Here is a 21,172-nt window from a genome sequence, read left to right on the forward strand (position 1 = left end):
CCAAGAATGTGTTCCTTCCTGTAACTGCAGTTGCAGAAGCATCTGCAAGGAATTTTTTCACGCTATGTGTTATTTAACAACCTGAATTGTCTTTCTTCTAAAGAGTTGGTTGACTCGTTGGAGGAAGGCAGAGCAAGTGACTGGTGCTGTTCCTTCCCCCTCCGTGCCTCCAGAATCACAAACTAGGCCAGTGCAAGAACTGGGACAAGAGCTTACATCTCCCAACTACCAGGACCGCAGTCTAGATGCTAAAACTCAAAATGAGGGTGTTGTAGCGCTGATCCCAAGTCCTTCACTGATTTTTCTGCTCCAGGCTGTTATATATCATCAGTTTTCATTTATCTTCATCACTAGACCGGGGCCATGAGGAAAATCCATTTGCTTCAGATAAGTTGAAGTGGGTGCTTCTCTCCGTTAGAAGCTCCCTGCCACTTTTTGTGGCTTGCAACTGCAGAATTGGTGAGGTTGGGACCTCTGGGGATCATCTTGTCCACCCTCCCTGCTCAAAGCTGTGGCAAGCTGGAGCAGTTTGTTCTGGACCATGATGTCCAGTTGTGTTTTGAGCAGGTCCAATGATAGCAACCCTACAGCCTCTTGGGGCAACCTGTTCCAGGTTCTGACTCCCTATAGTAAAAAAGGTGGTTTTTTTTTTTTTTCCTTTTTTTCTTTTATTTTTTGTTCTTCTTTGTACATTTAAACAGAATTTCCTGTATTGCAGTTTGTGCCCGTTGCCTCTTGTCCTGTTGCTACGTACCACCAAGAAGAGTCTGGCTCCATCTTCTTTACGCCCCGTATCAGGTATTTACACGTAGTGATAAGATCCTGAGCCTTGCCTTCTGCAGGCTGAGCAGCCCCAGCTCTCCCAGCTTCCCCTTATATGAAAGATACTCCAGTTCCTTCATCATCTTTGTCTGTTATTATTTGACATTTTAATTCCTTGAAGCTCTGATACTTGCTCAAACACCGGCTTGCTCCCCGTGCTGACCCTACAGCCCGCTCTGTGTCGCTGTATAAAGTTGCTCGTTGGCCAAAATCTGGGCAAGAAATGCTTTCCAGGCAAGGAAATCCATGGGGTCAGTAGTTAGAGTGCAGTAGAAGAATGAGAGAAAAATCCTATTGTAATTCAATAGTATTGCAAAGTGATTTTTTTTTTCCCCCCCTAAACTGCGCCCCAGAGGAAATCGGGGCATCAACTGCAATTTTCTCAATGCTTTATTTATACGCCCTCCCCCAAATCCACACCCTAGGCATAGTCTCAACCTCTGGGCTAACAGATGGTGTTGAGAAGGGGGGAGGGAGGGAGAACAATTTGCATCTAAATAGCTGAAATAAAAAAGGGTCACGTCCCACAGACCAGCCCCACTCACCTGCTGTTTAAATCCCCCTGAGAACTAAGCAAACACTCCGTTTTTTAACGTCTGTGTCAGCTGTACTTACTCTCCGAAGTCCTAGAAGAGCTGCAAGCGCGTGGATCTTGCTGCATTGACTGCGTTCCGGCCCCAAAACTACGAAATTGCAAAGGTTTGGTTCTTTGAAGGTGACTGACAGATGTGTCACTTTTTTTGGTCAACTCTTCCATCAGAGCAATTTCTGCTGTTGGCAGAAGTAATTAGTAATTATTAGTAAGCATAATTAGTATTGTGCAAACACTAGTGTTACAGAGAGGGTTCAAACCCAGTATTCCCTCTTCCTCAGCTTCGTACTCGCATCACGAGCCAGACTTCAGAGGTGCCCTTGCCAGAGGTCCTGTTGCCTTATGCAATGAAATTTGGCGCTGGGTTTGTGCGTGTGAGATGGGGTTTGGCCCTGCTGGCCAAGCTTCAGCATGGTGGTGGTCCTGCAGGGCCGTGTCATGGTCATGTTGGGTGCTCATGCTTAATCCTACTTAAACGAAAGCCTTGCTGCCTCTGCTTGCAAGAGCTGCTTCGTCATGGTGTAGTCCTGGAGTATAAATGTCTGATAATGGTTCTTCTGGGCACGGGGAGGGAAGAGAAGCACTTGCCTCCCCTCTTCTCTGGGTCTACCCCCTGTCCAGGCACGAGGAACTGAGCTTTTGTTTCTTCAGACAGGTTTTTTCAGGGTCTAAGGCTGTGTACCAAGGAAAACGTTCACAATTCATGATAATCACGTGCACTGGGGACACACTGAAACCATCCTACCCGATTTCCCCGCCGTGTTTGAGGGAGGCAGGCTGTGGAGGAAGCATTAGGGCCTTAGCACATTCGTGCTGCTAAATACCAAGATGAGCAAAACCTGTATCTACCCACCACTTGGTTGGACTTCTACACTCAAACACTAAAAATAAATACTGCGAAGATATTCCAGGTGGTTCAGAAGCTTTATTAGTCCTGTCTCTTGGCATCTTCTCCATAGGCCAGAGGCGTTCGGAGATCAGTTTGGCAGCCTTCGTGGCTCAGCGCGATAAGGAGATGACTGGGGACCCACCGCTGTGTGGTCTGTGTGGTGGCCTGATGGAAAAAAAGCTTCTGTAGAGGAGTATTTCTATTTATCGAATTGCAAGACCTCGAATCTCTTGTTTCTGCAGCACAAGGCTGTAGGGAAACGTGAAGGGAAATTGTGAGGTTAACCTTTGCTGAATGGCCTGGCCCTCCCTCCCAGACGCCTCCTGAAAGAGGAAATATGCTCCGGGAGTGTGGCTTGGTTTTCTTGTCTCTTTTAATCCTTAAGTGCATTTCCATCCAGCGAAAGGTAGCGGCTGAATGACTCGTATGCGTGAGGTAAACGTGGATTTGGGCAACAGCCTTATTTATGTGCCTCTGGGGCTTGGTTTATTTTTATTTTTTTTTAATTAATATGGATTCCAGTTAGTAGGAACGAGATCAGATGTAAGTATACTCACAGAAGTAACTGGGCAATGCTTAATACCATATTATATGAATACCATGTGATACGAACCTAGTGCACTCTCTAATGCTTTATAGTTTTTTACGGCTTTTTTTAGTACTTTATATGACTTGAGGATAATTACTTTGCAAATTGTCATGTGATGCATAGTCACACTCTGGGAGTACACACAATAGGGCGAGTTACTTGGGTGGTGCAACTTACACGTATGCAGATTTATTATTTATATGCATATATGTGTATATATGTATATACGTGTATCTATCCACTCTCGGTGCTATATAACCTACTCCTTGGAGCCCTGCTCCTTCTGCAGTCTTCTCCTGGACCCCAGTTCAGTGCCACGTGCAGGTAAGTGGCTCTGTGCTGGCTGAAATGTTTGTTATGCAGCAGGGCCCCGCAGAGCATGTGAGAGCAAATCCGGAAATGAAGGATGGGTTTTGAAATATCTCTTCCCTCTCTCTCGAATAAATTCACGTAAACCGCGCAGCTGTAGAAGAGGCATATTTTCTTTTAGCCCTCCTTTGTCAAAAAATTGGAAATGTGACAAAAGAAAGCCCTTGGAGAAGATTTATTTTTCAGGGGTAAAGTGTAAAAAAAAAAAAAAGGTAAAAATTTATAAAAATAGAAATTTTTAGTGGTGTAAAAAATAGAAAAATTGTATTTGCTGGCCTGAGTGGTATTTTCTTACAACTCACATTGTTTTTATTATATTTTTAAAGTAGCTTAACAAGTGACTGCTTGACATTGGAACATTTATTTCTCTAATTTTCTGAGCTCTCCAGTTGGGAGAGGAGTACAGAAAGGACTGTTCTGGTGGTTTGTGGTGGTTTTATTTTGTTTTTTTTTGTGTGCGGAACTAAAAGATTCAAAAAAAGAAGTGCTGGATTGGAACCACACCTAAAGCAATCTTCAGAATAATAGGATTATATGACTGGTTTTTAATTAAAGTAGAATTCTAACTAGATTATCCTTAGCATACATTCAGCTCTGGTATGTCGTTATTGGTCTAATTACCTCCTAAATTAGAGACTCCAATATTCTAATTCACCCTCTCCCTCTGAGGACACTGGCATTAAACAAGAGAGTGAAATAGTATGTAAATGATATACGGCCTGTGTGCGAGATAGAAAATGGTCTTTAAAAAACATTAGCCAGAATTCAAGTCTTATCTTTACGTAGGATATCTTGGCAGAGAATGATAAATTGATTTTTTTTTTCCTGTATTTATTTATTTCTCTGCCCTGACAGGTCTTTTAAACGCCTAGAAATGTAGACTGAGAAAAATACCAATAATCTCAGCCCTTGAGGAAGGAGCAGTCAATGAATCTCCGAGGAAATATCCAGAATACAGATGTTCCGGGGGGGAGAAATGGTTAGGAGCCAGCTGAGCAGGGGCTGGAGACCGTACATCATCTTAGATCTAAGATATAACCTGTCTGCTGATAACATAGGATATTAAAAAGACAGACTTGGGGGCTGATTTGCTCACCTTTTTCAAAGAAGCACGATTTGGGATTTGACCGCTTCTGTTCGAGATACCTCGGTTCAGCTTTATCAGAACCAAAGCATTATGGTTTTGCAGACTTTAACTGCGCTGAGGATCAAAAAACCCTCAGGCAAAGTTTCACGTATTGGGATGTAAATTCAAACCCTGTCAAAAAATTTAAAGCGTTTACATCAGGCTCAACCCCAACTTTTATTTGTTAAAGCTAAAAGGGACGTCGTAGAACAGTAGGCCACAAATTTAGATGTCTCTCTTATAATGTTTTGATAGAACAACAGAGACTGATAAGACTTTGAGACGGTGGTTAAAGGAGAATATTTAAGCTCCTCAGATAGAACTGGACGTACATTGAAGAGTGTTCAGAGAGAAACAACAGCCTGAAGTGGCTTTTGTTATAAAAAAGCAGCCAAACGTGCATGTCTTGAGAGGCTATGATCAGCACCTACAAATACCAGCAGTACAAAAATAACCTGGAATGGGGAAAACTCTGCGGGAAGGAAATGACTGGAGAGAAAGAGTGGAAGCAGCAGCCTCGTACATGTAAAGAAGAGGATTTATTTACGCTGTTGAGTCATGTTCTGGTCTGGATCGATCCATAGGGTTTCCTTTCCCATAGCCAACATATTTGGCTTTGCAGCATCCCTCTGTAAGCAGAGGGGAGCTCGTGTGGGTTGTGCTGTGTGTACGAATGTGAACCTCAATAAAGAGGGAGGCAGGGGGTACACAAGGCAGGAATTAAATGCTGTAAGGTGGACGGGACAAAATCCATTTGGGAAGCGCAGCCCTATTCATTCCTCTTGGGTCTGCTCAGGGACGAACTCTGAGATTTCTTCAGGTAGCCTGGGGTTGAGGCTGAAATGAGAATTGTTTTGAATGCCTGGATGCTGAGGAAGCTTTAGGATTATAGGTAGGTAGGAGGAACCTCCATGAGTATGTGCTGATAGAGTGTCCTTGACTCTTCATTACTGGAATTAAGGAAGGATGATCATAAAACTCTGCATTTTGATCTGCTGCATGCTGTGCTCTCGTAGGGATGCTAATTCACGTGCTGATTACCTTAGCAGGAAGCAGCAGTGGGACTTAAGCAAGGTGATTTACAGTGATGGGGGAGAATACTATACCAAACAAAACGCCTCGGCTCATACAGCTTCCTAAAACATCAGTCGTTGGTTGTCTTGGTTTTGGAGATCTGATGAATTTAGGCTAACACTCAAATACAATGCTTTGTACAGAGCTGTCTTGGCAGCATGTTAGTGACCATGCCTCTGAAATAATTTTGAGCATTTTAAGGACGGAGGGGAGACGGAAGCAACCTGACAAAGCAGTCTTGAGATAAATAAAGCATAAATATTGGTAGTCCATCCATCAGTGAAGCCTGAATTCTGCTGAATTTGCAGGTCGTATTAGTTTTGTTGCTAATTCTGTGATGTAGATATCCATCCCCTGGGAGCTGGGTTCAAAGAAGGCATTTGCTTGCTGCGCATGCTTACAGGGCTGTGTATAGGAGCTTCATAGGTCTTGGTAGCATTTGGTTTTGTGACTGCAGCTGATGTTGCCTTTTCATGAGAGAGAATGAAGTTTAAATATGTAGTAGAGAAGATCCATGCATCCTACCTACAGCTGCTTAGGTAATTTTAGGTAATTGCAGTATGAAGACAGGATAGGAAGATCCATGCCCCAGGAAGACTTGCATGAAGATATTGAGGAAAACCTTGCTTACTATTTCTGGTCTCCTTAACTCCTACTCCTTGTAGGGTGCTTTAAAATGTGTCAGCTGCTTTAATAAGTGATGTTCTTATGTTTTCTTTTGTTCAATGCAGTAAAAATCATTCTGTTCACTCATGGGCTTTATTTAACTGAGGGCTAATGCTGAGTTGTGTCACAATATACTGTAGAAAGAGCAAATCCTTCGTACCAGACATACAGAGCTTTCTGTTCGCTACCTAGGTACAGTGAGGACCACTGGGATCCAAGTAAAAGATGTGATAAAAGGTCTGAAGGTACCTCCTAAAAACAAACCGCTGCTCACGAAATTATATGCTGATGATTCTTAATGGACTTGGAAATGTCCTGCAGTCCTTTTGGTAAATGCAAGGAAGTCTAGTCTACTACTTGTGTACGTAGTGGGATTATAAACTACATGCAATAGGGTGTTCTGGTAGAAGGCACGTCACTATAAACACAGCTGATGCTTTACCAGCGAAGAAGGGCCCTACTGTAAAAGCTAAATTAAGTAGAAGTCCTAACCTACCTCAGGCTTCCTCATCCTGCCTTTTAAATGAGCTGCTCTTACAGCATTACATGTGTCATAATTGAAGGAGTAATTGTTGCGAGCTTGGAGCATATTTATATGTAGTTCTCGAATTGTCCACTGATGCCTAAATTAGGCCTTTCGGTTACGGGTCTTCGAACTTGCTTTTCTCAACTCTGGATTCAGTTCGTCAACCGAACCCTCGTGCTTGATACGGAGTCCATTTTATCTTGGGAAAGTATTCGTTCTTCCACTTTCCCCAGCCTTGAAGACGAACCAGAACTTGAAGGGAGCAATGTGCAACTGAAGCAATTTCCGTGATTTCATTTAAGTGAAAACCACTGCCAGCATGAAAATCCCGGCTAGCAATTAAGGGAATGTGACAGCTTTGCCAGTCTGTTACATAAATACTACTGAGCACAGGGCTTCCTCCTGTCATTAGCTGCAGCGAAGACAATGGGGCTACACAGAGTGGAGCACTACTCCAATGATAAATGTTTGCATTTCCAATTAGCGCTGAACTGTTGTGGCATTTCCCCCTCGGTCTAATTGAGGCTTTTGGGCAGCTTCATCCGCTAACGATGCTGGTGTTTTTTGGCTCTGCAGTTTCCCGTCGGGAAAGGAGTTGGATGAGTTTCACCCTTAAAACACAGGATTCCTCATTGCAGGGGTCTGGGTGTCTCAGAAAAAAATCACCTTTTACAGTTTATTGCAAGTTTTCTGCAATTTACGTATTGTGGATGTTTTCTAACCACTGCGCTACAGTGTCCTCTGTGGATGTGGGATGTTTCTGCCTTGACCTGGCCGTGTTCTAATTTTCTGATGTTTTTCTCACCCCCGCCCCTGTTGCTAAATAGCAAATGTCAAATCTCTGCGTTTATCGAGGGGTAGGCATACATGCTGTGATCTTGCAAATATGGATGGTTATTTAAAGCCTGAATAAGATGTTCAGGATCAATAGAGCTATTTACCTTTGAAAGCTGCTCTCAACTCCTTCAGGCAGGTGCTTATTAGAAATTTTTATAGTTGAGTGGAGCTGTATATTTTTGCGATTTACGCACAATATCTGTCTAATGCCAGACAAATCCCATTTAGCAAACCTTGCTCAGCTCAAGGTATCAGTATTGTCCATTACAGCAAGGGGTGTTAATCCTGTAGAAGAGTCTGTCATCCACCATGGCTTACAAGCAGCCTTTCCATTTTGACCAGAGGTGTAGAAAAAGAGATTTCCATTTGAGCTATGCCATGGAAGTGGGAGGTTACTCATTGTACTAGTAATTATTCCACATTAGGGGATAATGGGGCTTAATTCTGAGCTCTAGGTTCATCTTCTGGATTGGAAACGTTGCAATGGAGAAATGATTCGTAATTCGGTAGCTTTCAGTGCTTTTGCTGCTAGTATGCAGTTGGACTCGGAGCCAAATAGCTTACGTGGAGAGCAGCGGTGGTGTGTTTAACTTGTGTTTTAATATATTTTCTTTATGATGCATCTAGTCAGTTCCTCCGGAACACAGATTTCCTCCAGGAAACCTGCTTATATGGGCTTTGGGTATGCTTTAATATAAAAGGCCTTTATTTTCCCCACCCTGTTTAGCATGCTCTGACTCTGCTCGCTCCTTTGACTTCGGCACTTGAAGCTGGGCCGTGCTGTGTGAGCTCGAGTGGAATGGGAGCCAAGGCTGCTCCATACCACGCCGGGAAAAGGAGCCTGCGCCGGCATCTGCAGCAGCAGGCTTGCTCGTTCGGGCATGTAGCAGGGGGCTGGGAGATGGCATTTCTGGAGAGGAGGAAAGAAAGGGGATGATTTGTGGGCTGAGAACTTCTGAAATACGCTCCTCTTGGTTCCTTCTGTCTCAGCTTGGATTTTTTTTATTTTTTTATTTTTTATATGGATGCAGTTTATTTCTCGTGGGGTGTTAACGCCGTTAGAGGCTGCTACAGAGGGATGGGAAGAGCCATAGCTGGGCTCTGCAGCCTCCTGGAGCTGGAGCTGCTTGGGCGCAGGTAAGGTGAGCTCATCGTGGACTGCAGGTATTTGGGCATGGATTGTGCAACACTTACTGTTTGCCGCTGCCAGTTATTCACGAAACAACCAAAGCGGAGTTGAACCAGGGCAATTTAGGCTGGCATTGCCTCTCTGCAGTGCTGGATTTGAGCCTAATCCAGCGGAAAGGGCTTGACCTGCCTGGATGCTACTGAAACCTTCCCTGTGTCTGGGTTACTGTAACAGCGGTCACGCATGGGTCCATCCCGTGCAGGCTGGCGAGGGCTGCACCTTGATTATTAAAAGCAGAACAAAAATCAGCTTCCTCCCCTTGAGTGAAAGGAGAACTCTGCTCTGTTGCTAGGAATCGAGTGGTTATAATTAGTCTGCTCTTCCTTCGAAGCCTGTCTGTGTGGTGCGATGGGTTGGCACGTATAGCTGCCCAGGAGGAGGTTTTTGCAGATCTCTTGCCCCAAAGCAGTTGCCCACTGTGGTCCCGATGCTGTTCTTCTGCAAAACACGGCCTGGGGGATCTCACCGGCAGCTCTTGCATGTAGCCCAAACAAATGGGGTTGCATTAAAGAGCGGTATTTAAAAGGACCCTCCTGGCTTTTGGCTTTTAACATTCCAAGCTGGGGACTCCTCCGGCATTCCTGTTGAGTTGTAACTGGTCCATTATCCTTTATGTCTAGTGCTATGGAAATGGGGCTGGCAGGGGAGCAAGTCTGCAACCAGTAGCTGGCCCTGGGCCATGAGAGTGTCTCCTCCTGCCCCCTTCTCATCCCCACCCACTGGGGTTGCAGGAGTGGATACATTCCCTTCTAAATGTGTAATTTTTTAGAAGTGATTTAATTATTGCTTCATTTGATTTAGTGTTTTCATCAGCGTCTTTGGGTGCTGGCAGCAGCTGCAGGGCTCTAACAGGTGAATTCTAGAGACAGAGGAGCAAGCAGTCTTGTTTTCTAATTCTTTATTAACTGCAACTTTGCTGAAACCTGGTTTTCTCCTTATTTAGGAATTACTCACATGTAAATGTTGGGTCTGGGCTGACGCACTGATGGCCCTTGACTTTTTGTTTAATTGGTGCACTTGCACAGCACTCAGATGTGCAGTAACTGGTGGGGGGTCAGCTAGATGCTCCAGTTACTGTTTTTTTTTTTTTTTTTTTTTTCCAACCATCTCTAAATGTGACCATCAGTCTGCCCTCCCCTGGGATGTGTGTCTGGCTGCTGCCCGTTTCTGTGGCAGCGTGTGTCCCAGATCCCATCCGCTGTCTGCTGGAGGATGTGGACACGTGTCCTGCCTCCTTTCCAGGTGGAACATGCTCGGGGTGCCTTTCTTTCAATGCGAGACTATGCCTGAGACGGCAGCTTAATCCCACGTGAAGTAAAAAAGAAAAAAAAAAATATGAATGAATGTCTTTTCATCCTGTGTTGAAACCCAGCTGGTAAACGGTGCCGTTAATTTTCTGCTGGGATTTGTGTGAAAGCGTGACACACGGGGAGGGAATCTCTGCTGCTTGCAATGTGTTTGAACAAAGCAGGGGCCGGCCCCTGCTCCTTTCGACTGTGACAGTGCAAGGAGGAAGGAGATTTTAACTGTCTGTGTGCACAAGAAGTCTCCAGCCAGGGAGTGAAAGGATACAGGGACGTTGGTGCAGAGGTAAAATGCCTGCTCTGGTTAGGATCAACTCAATTAAAGGTAGTCTTTTACCTTTTTTTTTATGGTCAAGACTTTTTTTCCTCACTCACAACAACAAAAAAAACAGCATTTCAGAAAAACGTGAGATTTCCTTCTGGTAGTAGGCAGATTTGGGGGAAAAAAGAAGTTGCTGATCATCTCCCTTCCCCCTCTCTTGTTTAATATAGTTTATTCATCTGGAAGTTGCAGTGAGTAACTTACAGCTACTGTCTTGCCAGACTGCATGAATTATAGATGGCTCTTTTATGAGTTTTTGTGTTGACTCCAGCAATTAGTATGCGTTGGACATAGTTATCTTTATGGCATCTACTGTAGCGTAGGTTTCAGCTCCTGCGACTTTTTAATTACTTTCTGTTTTAGCAATCAGTCACTTGCCTGTCTTGCTAAAGGAATGCAAAGAAAACACAACTGACTAGATAGAAACCTGCAGTTCACCGTGGAGCACCAGGTTTGAAGTGAGCTGGTTTACCAGAGGGAAAAATGTCATAAATAAAGGATCTTTGTTCTCATTTTTTGTTTCTTTTGTGTGTACTACATGCGGTAGTGCCACAAGGCTCCACATGTATCGGGGTCCCACTCTGCTTCATGAACAGCTGAGGAGCCTGGGCCTATGGTTACAGGCAAGCTAGAGGCAGAAAGTATATGATTTGGAGGCTTATCTACTTCGTGCTGATGAGCAAACTCGATCAGATCTGCACACATGCGCGTACTCTGAACTTCTGAACGCCGCTGCTGGCACCTTGGGTGTTGCCTTCTGTTCCAGGAACGCCGCTTGCCCCGTCTTGAAGTGCTGAGCGGTTTCCTGAGTCTCTTGTCTCCTTGTGTGTGGTTGTCTGTCACTTCAGCCCGTCTGCAGAAGTGTTTCGTAGACGTGAAAAGGGAGTTTGTCAGCTCTGCTGTTTGGCTCTGTCGAGGCTGGGGTAAGCAAATGGGCTTCAGAAGCTGACGGAGAGATCGTAAGGCCGTGATAACTTGGCTCATGGTAGTCCTAGTTTGCAGTATGTAATAACGTTTATTTCCTTGAGTACTGTGTGCTGAAACAATTGGGGCTTCTGACTTTGAGTACTTCTGAATAGCTGCAGAAATCCTAGTGCTGTCTGTGTGGTTTGGTTTGACTACAGGTATTTTAATATGTAGTAGACTATAATCATGTCTGCATTACAGGGCACTCCCGCATCTGCCTGTAGTTGAAAAGTTCACATGCTGTTTAATTGTTCCCATTGTTCCTTTATAGCCATGCCACCGAAACCTAACATGAATTTCTCAAGGATTATAGCACGGTCACGCTGGTGTGAAGAAGGAAGGAAGCTCGATCCGGTGACGCTTTGCATTCCTGCTATGATGGATCGTGAGGCGCGGGGTGACTCACGTCAGCACCGCTGCTCTAAAACTAGGCCGCCTGCTGAATTTTAGCAGGGCCTTTACACGAGGGGAGTTGTTTGACTGCCGCTTATGTGTGAGTTGGTAGGAGGTTATTTTAGGGAGAAAAGAATTTGCACAGTCAACTAGGCTATGGTGAGGGAAATGGCTGCCATCTTAGTAGGCTCCGTCAGTGCTGCAAGGCCCTGCAGAGCTGAGTGGGATCCTGTGAGGGCAGGGCTTTATCCAAAAACTTTGAAGTTCACAAAATTTTAAAGTATAACAAAGCTGACTAGCTGTCTTTGGGGGTAAACTGTATCTCCATATCACAGTGGGAGGACTCATGTAAGCAGATTCTTTTTTTTTTTTTTTTTTTTCCCTTCATTTAAATACATTGTGGAAAAAAAGTTTTTGGGAACCCTCTAGGATAGTACTGCTCATTGCAAGGAATGACTGCTGTAGAGCCAGGCTCTTAATTTTATGGCTTGAAGGATTTCTCCCACCCACTATCTCCAAACAGCTGAAATACCTCTTATAACACATAACGTAAGGCTTTGATGACGAGACTTCTGGGGACTCGAGCCATGGAGAAGGAAGGAGAGGCTTTACTGTAGACTTTGCCCACGTGAAAGCTGCAGTTATCAAATAGGTATAAACAAGTATTGTCCGTTAAAATATGTAACTTCTCGGTAGTTAGTTTCTCATTCCGGGAATAACGCAATGTAAACAAGAGCTTGTACTGCCAGTGTTTCCAGCCCTGCGGTGAAACAGTAAATCACTTGTGCTTTTTCTGACAGAGGGGTTTTGAAAAACTTATACTAAAGAAACTGAAAGCAGATGTCCCTGGGGTTTTGCAGTGGTGGAGCTGGGAAGAAGGATGCTTGACATCCTGAGGTTTTGCTTAGGTTTTCGTGGTCTTTTTTTTTTTTTTTTTCATATGTTCTCTTTTTCCTTCCCCCAGTGCTGCACCAACTTCTGCCTGTTATCTGGGGATTTTCCCTCCTCCTCTCACTTCTTTTTCTCCAGCCTAGAGCCACTTGCTCTTATGTTCTGTTCTGTCTACCATCGTTCTGTGGCTGCCAAATTTGCCAGTTGGGTTTTAGTTTAGACTTTTTTTCCCCTGCTTAGATGGGGAGAACAGTCCCTTGCCCGCTGCATGCTGTCAGTCCACCTGTCACTTATTTCTGCTTAGTTTTATGCTGGAGAATGGCATGAGGCTGAAGCATGAGCGATGGGAGATGCACAGGGCACGTGTCAGAGCACGCCCAGACAAATGCACGGCAAATTTCCCCGACCCCAGCCCTCCCAAATGCCAAAACTGCCCCACTGTGAAAATGAATACCCCAAATGCCAGTCTGTAATTTAAAATTCCATTGCCCAATTTGGTTGAGATAGGAATTTGGCGGGGATAGGATCGAACTTAAAAAGCCCTCTGTGTCTGAAGGCTTCTCCAAAGTGGTCTGTGCGCCACTGCCAGCCCTTCTGTTTAAGAGCGCGTGCAAAGAAACCATGAACCAAATATGCGAAGAAGGAGGATCTTGCAGACCAACCTTGCTTTCTGGAGGGTCTAACTTGTTGCTCGTGAGTGCCTTCTGTGGTCAGTATTTGCTTTTCTTGACTCCATGCAGCAGGGGGAATTGGAGAAAAGCATGCCCTGGGGCCAAATCTCGCCAGTTAGGCTGAACGTCAGTAGCTTAACCAAAGAAGACTGAAGACTCACTGGGCTTAGGACCCCGGTGTGGGTTTGGGATCTGTTTGAAGTGGGACCCAGGGTATTAAAATCCACTTCAGTGCGGTTCCTCCGAGTCCATCCTGTGGGAAAGCAGCTCCCTGGAAGCCGGCAGCGGTTTCAGCTTTGTAACCCAACTTCTCTCTTGCAGAGAACAAACCACTTCTGACTTTCTGCCACCACATAATTCTCCCTGAGCGAACGTCTTCCCTTATTGCATGTGAGATTCAGAAAGCTGGTGAGCTGCTTTTCCACCCAAACAAAATTGTTTCTGCTTTGGGTTTTGTCCTTTGGTTAACTCCCAACTTTCTTTTGAGAGCACAATGCAAGCGAATTTCAGCTTCCAGAAGGATCCCACTGCAGCCAGGCTGCGTCTGAAGTAATGCTGATCTCATTTGGGTGGAACAAGCTAGTTGTTGCCGAATAATCTATTACCCAGTTCGAAAGCTTCCGTCTTTAAATCCGCACAGCGGGGATTATTTACTTAAGGATTAACGTGTATGTCGAGGATCTAGTTTTGTTTGACCCTTCCAACAGAACAAAATGCAGTCAGCTTTCTGGCTGCTCGAATTGTGCTTGAAGTGGCAGAAAAGCCAGGGCCAGCTTGGGACCAGTGCTGTGTTGGAGAAGGCGAGGATGCTTCTCCTCCTGCTCCTTCCTGGCCATCTCCCTCTGGAGCGGTTGAGCTGATTTTTAGCGATGGAGCCTGAGCGGCGGCATGAAAGCGCTTCGACTGCAGACGTCAATCTCTCCGCATCGTGTTACTGCCTGTGCTGGGGGCTGATGCAAACCCGTTGACGTAGATTTTGGTGGAATTAGTATGGATCAGAGAGGTCTTAGCTCGGCAACTGGTTGGCTTCTCTCAAGTATCGCTGCTCTTTGCTACCTTTATTTAATGCTCTTCTTCCCCACCCTCACCCCATACTTCTGCTCCGTGGGGTTGGCTGTGTCCTGAAAGAAGCTTTTTATGGTAATAACTGGAACACTTGAATATAGTCTTGTTAACAGAAATAATTTGGAGCTTGAGTAGAATTCGTTGTGCTGACATTAGGTTTGTGTTGTTGTAAGGTTTCAGCTTTGGTCGAAAATACCTTTTTTTTTTCTTTTTTGATAGAATGTGATCCTAGTTTGCAAACAAAAAGCCCACTTCTTCTTTCTTGTCTTTCTCCTTTTCCTAGTAACAGCCTCTACGCCTGAAGATGTCCAACAATGGAGTTGAAACAGAAGACAAACCGCCTGCTCCTCCGATGAGAAACACCAGCACCATGATTGGATCGGGAAGCAAAGACGCTGGGACTTTAAACCATGGCTCAAAACCTTTGCCTCCCAACCCAGAGGAAAAGAAAAAGAGGGACCGATTTTACCGATCTATTTTACCGGGAGATAAAAGTACAGTATTTTGTCTTTTTTTATAAACCTGTTTTTTTTTTGCAGACCTTAGTTAAAAGCCTAGTGCTTAACAATGGTTTAGAAGATAGTTTATGCTTGTTTCTTGCACTGCCACCTTGGTCATTTTGGGGTACATAAAATGCTGGCTGTAGATCTGATTTCTTAATGATTAAACCTGCCACAATTAATCCATTCTTAATCTTTTTTTTTTTTTTTTCTCTTAAATTATGAGACTAGCATCCTGAAAGGTGGCACTAGCTCTGCCTCCTCCCACCCTGACTTGTCCTTAATGATCTTGAAAATCATAGAAACATTGGTACCAGTTACAAGTTGGTCAGTCAAAGCTGGAACTGGCAGTTCCTTTGGTGGCGAAGGGGAAGTTTTTTTGCTTGTTTGTTATTTTAAACAGCAAATAATTTGAGTCAAGCATGACTAACGATCGTCTCCTGCCAGGCCTGTCGTATGTTACTGCACGGTCTGCTGTGAAAAGCTTACAGTCGAAGGTGTAACTTCTCATTTATTCTAGAGTTTGGGCCAAGCATTGTCTATTTGCTGTTACGAATAATTTGTCACTGCAAATTCTTGCATGTTTCTTGTGAACGGAAGGAATTTTCTGCCATTATAGAGACTGTAACAGATGGAAATAGAAATAGGAGCAGTGAACTGTATATGAAATTCTAATTTTCAATGATCAGGATAATTTAAAAACTCTCATGAATCTTGAAGTAATGTAAGGAAAAGATCTCTCTTCTAATATCTGCTGGTTTCTTTTTATATCTGACCTATTTTTTGGAGTTCCTCTTTCTAAATCAGCTTCTTGTACTGTCTGTGTTGCAGCAGTATCCAGACACTGGATAACTAAAGTTTAAATATCTGCAGATTCCTGGCCTTCAGGAGGGAAGCTACCTTTTTAACTTCTGTTTTAGCAAAAAGGCTGATCGGAGTGATGCTTCCATTAAGTCAAATAACAGAGATGTAGGTTCTGGGAGAGCTTGGATCGTTTTGCAGACATGGAGGTTTAGATTCTGCAGCCCATGAATTCAATATTAGAAGTTTGCAGGCTATCAGTTAGAACTTGCCGTTATGTGTAGTAGTCCTAAAGAGCTGCAGGATTTTTGCGTTGGCTTGCTTAAAAGAGTGTTTTAAAAAATACTTCTAGGCTTGACAGTTGCAGAAAGCAAAGAAATAGATTGAAATGTGCAAGATTAAAAGAAATACTGCGTAAAATGCTAGTTTGAACGGGATTTTAAAGGAGAACTGCAAAAGTGAACAGCTCAGGTAAAGCAACAGACACCGATATTAAGATTTAAGCCTGTTTTTACTGAAGATTGGCCAACGTGGCAGATGCTTCGAGACACGAGAGATTTTTGTTTAGCCAAGCCCAGCGGAGCCTTCTGTTGCAATACACCTGCCCAGACTGGAGTGGCTGCTTCTGTCCTCTAATTCCTGTCGAGCAAAAACTAACCTTAACATCATCACCTTCAGTTTGGATTGGTTGATTTTCATCTTAGGAATGTTTTTCTAATCTCGTGACGACAAGTAAATTCCCAAGGCCTCCTGCTGCTTGACTGTTAGTAAAATTCCCAGGTGTTCAGACACTGCCTTTGGCTTGCGTCTGAATCGAGTGCTCTTTGTTGGCTTGGCTGGACCAAAAGGAGAGTTGGTTTCTATACAGAGTACTGTGATTCTGGGGGGGTCCGTGACCTCTGGTGGGGTTGCAAAGAACCTGCAAAGGTCTGAAACGCTCAGCAGTTAATTTCACCAGCGAACGTGGCCTTGGGCTTTTACACTCTATCCAGAAAGCTGCTGAAGTGATGCTGCCAGTCCTTTTGGAGAAGTGGTAGGTCTTGCAACAGGGGACAGCACTGGAGGTCTGGCTTGATGATAGGAGTTTTTTTAGTCCTGTGTAGGACCTCGACAGCGTTGAAGCGGTGCTGCCAGCAGGGCTTTGGTGTCTGTGCCTGCAGGACCCTCTTCAGTGGCTGGGGAGAGATGGCACCTACCTGGCAAAGCAAGGCAAGAACAGCAGGCTTGTGCAGGGGGCTTTAAACTACGATAATTTGTGGGCAGGGAAGGTGGGGAAGGGGTGGTGCTTTATGCGAAGGCTCAGCTCAAATATGTGGAGTGGAGCAGACAGACCCGCTGAGGGCTTGTGGGCCTGGATCAAAGCGGAGGCCAACGAGGGGAGACATCTTGAGGGCATCTGCTACAGGTTGCTCAGTGAAGAAGAGCAGCTGTAACTGGAGGAGGTTTGGAAAGCACCTTTTACATCGCACTACACCTGAGCATGAACAAGACTGTGGTGTAAAGTACCCATGGGGCTTAAATGCTGGCCCTTATGAACTTCTCTTGAGCTGTGTCGCCTTGCTAGGCCGCTTCGAAGCATCATGTTCTGCCTGCAGAAGGTAGGGGGCTGTTTGTAGTTCTGATTTCCTCTGTCCCAGCCTAACCCCCAAATCTGGCATTTATAAAGCAAGTTGGCTGTAATACCAGGGGGTCCTCTCCGCCTGGATGCAGAGCTCCCATATTTCTTGCTTTCAGCTGGAGTCGTGAGCGTGCGAGCCTTCTTGGGTTCGGGACTCATCCGTGACCTACTTGGGGGGAGAAACCGGGCTTTGGCTCGCATGTGGCACATTTTGCTCCCCTGAGGTTTGCTGAGCTCAGCTGCTGATTCACACGGAGGCAGGATGTTAACCACGAGGTAACACGGCGCAGCGCCTGGGAGCCCCTTCCGTGGTGATTGCGCTGCTGCGGATGTGTGGCATCCTGCCTCTGAGACGGGGCAGCACTTCCCTCCCGCTGAAGGATACTTTTCTCATCCTGGCGTGCTCCAGGATGGGCTTGTGGGCTTTACTGTGGCGTATCGTGCTTTCTGGGTGCAGCTCAAGTTGCCAGAGCATCGTGATGAAACGCCATGGGCAGCTCTTGTAACAGCATCAGATGTTTGAGGTTTTGACTGAGAAGATGGTAAGATGTGGCGGGGGATAAAGCACTCGGTGGTAGGTAGGCCTTCCTAAGCAGATACAAGTTCTCTTTTATTTTAGTTAAGAATCTTCAGGGCTTTTTGACTCACTGCAGGGATAATATAATCACTGTCGAGGGGATTAAGTGTTTAGTAAGATGGGGAGTGCCCGTCTCTTTAGTTCTTTTTAGCTCATACCTCCATGGCATAAATATCTGCTCCAAAAAGCAATTATGTTGTTAATGTCTGAATACATCTAGGCTTCTAGATCTGTTAGATTTTGGATCAAAAGCTTCTGAAGTTTATTGTCTCCTGAGAATCCTGGGGGATTCACACGAGTTCATGTTCACATGATGCTCTAGTTCAGTCTGGGCACCGTAAAACCTTGAATGTGGCACCCAGGCATATCCCAAAAAGTACACAGAGGAATTATGGTTTCACCCACTGTAATGGTATAGCTGAGGCAAGGTGATTTTAGCAAGAGTTTGGGCTGTAGTCTCCTGCTCTGAGTAAGTCTGGGGTCAGCACTCATCTCAGTTTGCTGGCTGAATGGGTTTCGTTGGGATTTGGAGGTACGTTGGGGTGCTCAGGAGGTCCAAATGCCGAAACCGAGACACTAAGTGTGTTGACTTCTGGATTGCAAGTACATGCCCTTTAGTCATTTTATATTTTTTAAGGGATTATGCTGCAATCTATGGGGAGATGTGGCAGTTGTCCTGGGCAGTGTGGTGCTAATACAGCTGCCCTCTTCCCCCTCACCTGCGTTGCACGCTGCTGGGCTGGAGCTGTCACCTTGCTCTTTGGCTTGGGGCAAGGGACTAATCCTGTAGACAGGACTATACAATACTGTGCTTCTGCTGGTTCTCTCTGCATCCCTTTTCCTCTCGCGTGCAGCGTTTTCCATATACCTGCTGGATGCAGCTGCTCGGTCCTTCCTTGGCAGGCCTCTGTGCTGCAGGTACGTGCCATCTGCTAGCCAGCAGCTGCTTCTGGCTCCTAGCTCCCGTCTCCGATGGCTCCTCCAGCAATTCAGCTTTCTCTCCTCCTTCCCCTTGGCAAGTCTGTTGCTCTTTTGTGATTCAGCTTCCCCTATCCCCTTTGTTCGAAAGGGGGATCGAAACCAATCTGTTCCTTCTGCGTGTCCCCAGCTGAGCGTTTGATCCTTTTCTTTCTCCAGAATTGCTCTGTGCTACACTCTGTAATGACGCTCTGTAATGGTGCCAGAGCGCTGGAGAAAACAGGATTTGGTCCTTTGAGGGAAGTGCTGACCATCTCCACACAGCTCTTCTGCAGCAGCGTCTTAAATAATTGCAGTATTGAGCATCAGCCTCCCAGGCTCCTGAAATGCCTGAGGTTTGGTGTTCATACTGCCAAAAGCGCACTGGGGAACGTCAGCCACGAAACAAATTCTGTCTGGCTTCAGATCCAACAGATAACAGCTGGGAAACACAAGTGCTTCAGTCACCTTCTCCTGGCTTTACTTACTTTATACTGCAAACAGCGGCAAATCTGGGGTTCTGCCTTAAACTGATCTCCATTTCTTGAGCCCAGTAAATATTAAAAAGGAAGGTGGCGTCTTTAATATGTCATGAATATGGATAAACTTAATTCGAGACATAATAATCTTGTTTGAAGATCTGACTTTAATATTCGTGGGGTGCATCTGCTTTATTTCCTTTCCTGCTTCTTTATGAGTTCTGCTCCTCACCTGCCAGATTCTGCCCTCTCCCTGCTGTGTGTTCAAACCTTGTTATTGAAACCACATTTAGTTCGGTTTGTGAGCAGGAAAACAGAAATGTTTTTGCTTGTATAAGGCTGTGTAGTGGAAGCATATGTTATATTTGGTTTTCTTCACGGACTCTGTTTTGAGGCCGTAGGAAGAGAGAAGCAATATTTTGTCCCTAATATGAAAGGTGAGTAAGTTTAGCCAGCACTTTTTTTTAATAATCTTTTCATATTTTGCTTAAAAACAAAGAATAATAAAAAAAAAAAATGTCTGGAACTGCGTGGCTCCCAGTTACTGCCTTTGTGCTTTTGACTCTGACATACCAAAGTTTGCCTGGATATTTTCGGTAAATAGCTCTTGCGCTATTGAGTCTAGAACTGCTGGCTGGTACTTAACAAAAATTGATATTTTGGATACATTATATGCTTGTCCTGTGTTATAGGACTCTGATTGTTATTGTCCCTGAATATAACTGTTCTGTATTGAGTTAACAAAGTTTTGTAACTTGCTGTTGAGCCTCAGATCGAAATCCCGTGACTAGCAAAAGCCGGGGGTGGTTGTGTAGGTAAATGAGAAGCTGTCGGGGAGATCATAATTCTTGATGGATTGATGGATTGTTTTTGTTGCTGTCTCTTCCAGCCAATAAAAAGAAAGAGAAAGAACGGCCAGAGATCTCCCTCCCTTCCGACTTTGAACACACAATTCACGTGGGGTTTGATGCAGTCACGGGAGAATTCACGGTAAGTGATTTGGAGGAAAAGAGAGCTGTGCGGTTTGGCTTATTGCTGGGAGGAGCCAGGACCTATTAATCTTTTATACGGTAATGCTGGAAAGGCTATTACCATCATCGAGTTTGATCTGCATCTGTAGAGGCAGCCCACTAATCCCTGCTGAGAGACTGCTTGTCAAGCTTGGCACATCCCAGGAGTCCAGCCTGCCAGCAGACTTTGCCTTTCCTGTTTTTTGGCGGATGCGGACAGCGAAATATGGTATATCTCTCCTCCCTTCCCCTCCCTTCCTCTTCTGGAGCTGGATTAGGTCTACAGCATAGTCTGTGTCCTCCAAATGGAGCTCTGAGAGCTCCCCTTTAGGACACACACAACTGTGCATACCTGTTTGTGCCAGAGCGTGCATGTGTTGTCCTAAGGCTAAATGGCAGAAACTTTTATGCCTTTTTTTTTTTTTATTGACATGCAAAATAGAAGGAAGACAGAGCTGTATTTCATCACGCTCTTCTTAATTTGATTGCAAGATAGGACTTATTAGCAGAGGCAGTTGTTCACAGGCAAGCTATTTTGGCTGTGTGTAATATAGACATATTTTGAAGGCATTTTGCTCTCCTAGACTGAATTGTGTCTACAGTTGTGTTTTGCACGTCAGCTTCCAGACTTGCCCGAGTTAACCTGGATGTGCCAGTGAGGCATCACCTCGGGGCGGTGTATCCAGAAACCCTTTAGAACAGCGAGGGTAACTTTATTGGTAGAGGACCCTGTCACTTACCCCTGTGTTGACACAAACACTTGTTCTTGCTGCTGCTGAAAGTCCCAAGCCAGGCTGTACTCCAAATGTATTTATTTTCTGGTTGAAATGATGTCCCTGTAATGAAATTATGAGCTCTGTATGCCAGGTTAACACCTGTGCTGTCCCAGTTCTGGTTACAACATACACCAAACCTCTATTACCAAAGAATGCTAGCGCT

At 44.9% G+C, this 21,172-nt stretch overlaps 1 protein-coding gene across 1 annotated transcript in view; it reads left to right on the top strand.

Annotated features, from left to right (window-relative positions):
- The window catches only part of PAK1 (p21 (RAC1) activated kinase 1), a 73,800-nt gene that overhangs the window by 24,138 nt on the left and 28,490 nt on the right, over positions 1 to 21,172 (top strand). The window contains exons 3-5 of the mRNA XM_066989981.1: positions 719 to 798; positions 14,575 to 14,785; positions 20,113 to 20,213. Of these exons, the coding sequence (XP_066846082.1) occupies positions 14,596 to 14,785; positions 20,113 to 20,213 (291 nt within the window). The 5' untranslated portion in view covers positions 719 to 798; positions 14,575 to 14,595. The remainder of the gene's footprint in view (positions 1 to 718; positions 799 to 14,574; positions 14,786 to 20,112; positions 20,214 to 21,172) is intronic.

This window comes from Anser cygnoides, chromosome 1, assembly GCF_040182565.1.
Source record: "Anser cygnoides isolate HZ-2024a breed goose chromosome 1, Taihu_goose_T2T_genome, whole genome shotgun sequence".
Lineage (NCBI taxonomy): Eukaryota > Metazoa > Chordata > Aves > Anseriformes > Anatidae > Anser > Anser cygnoides.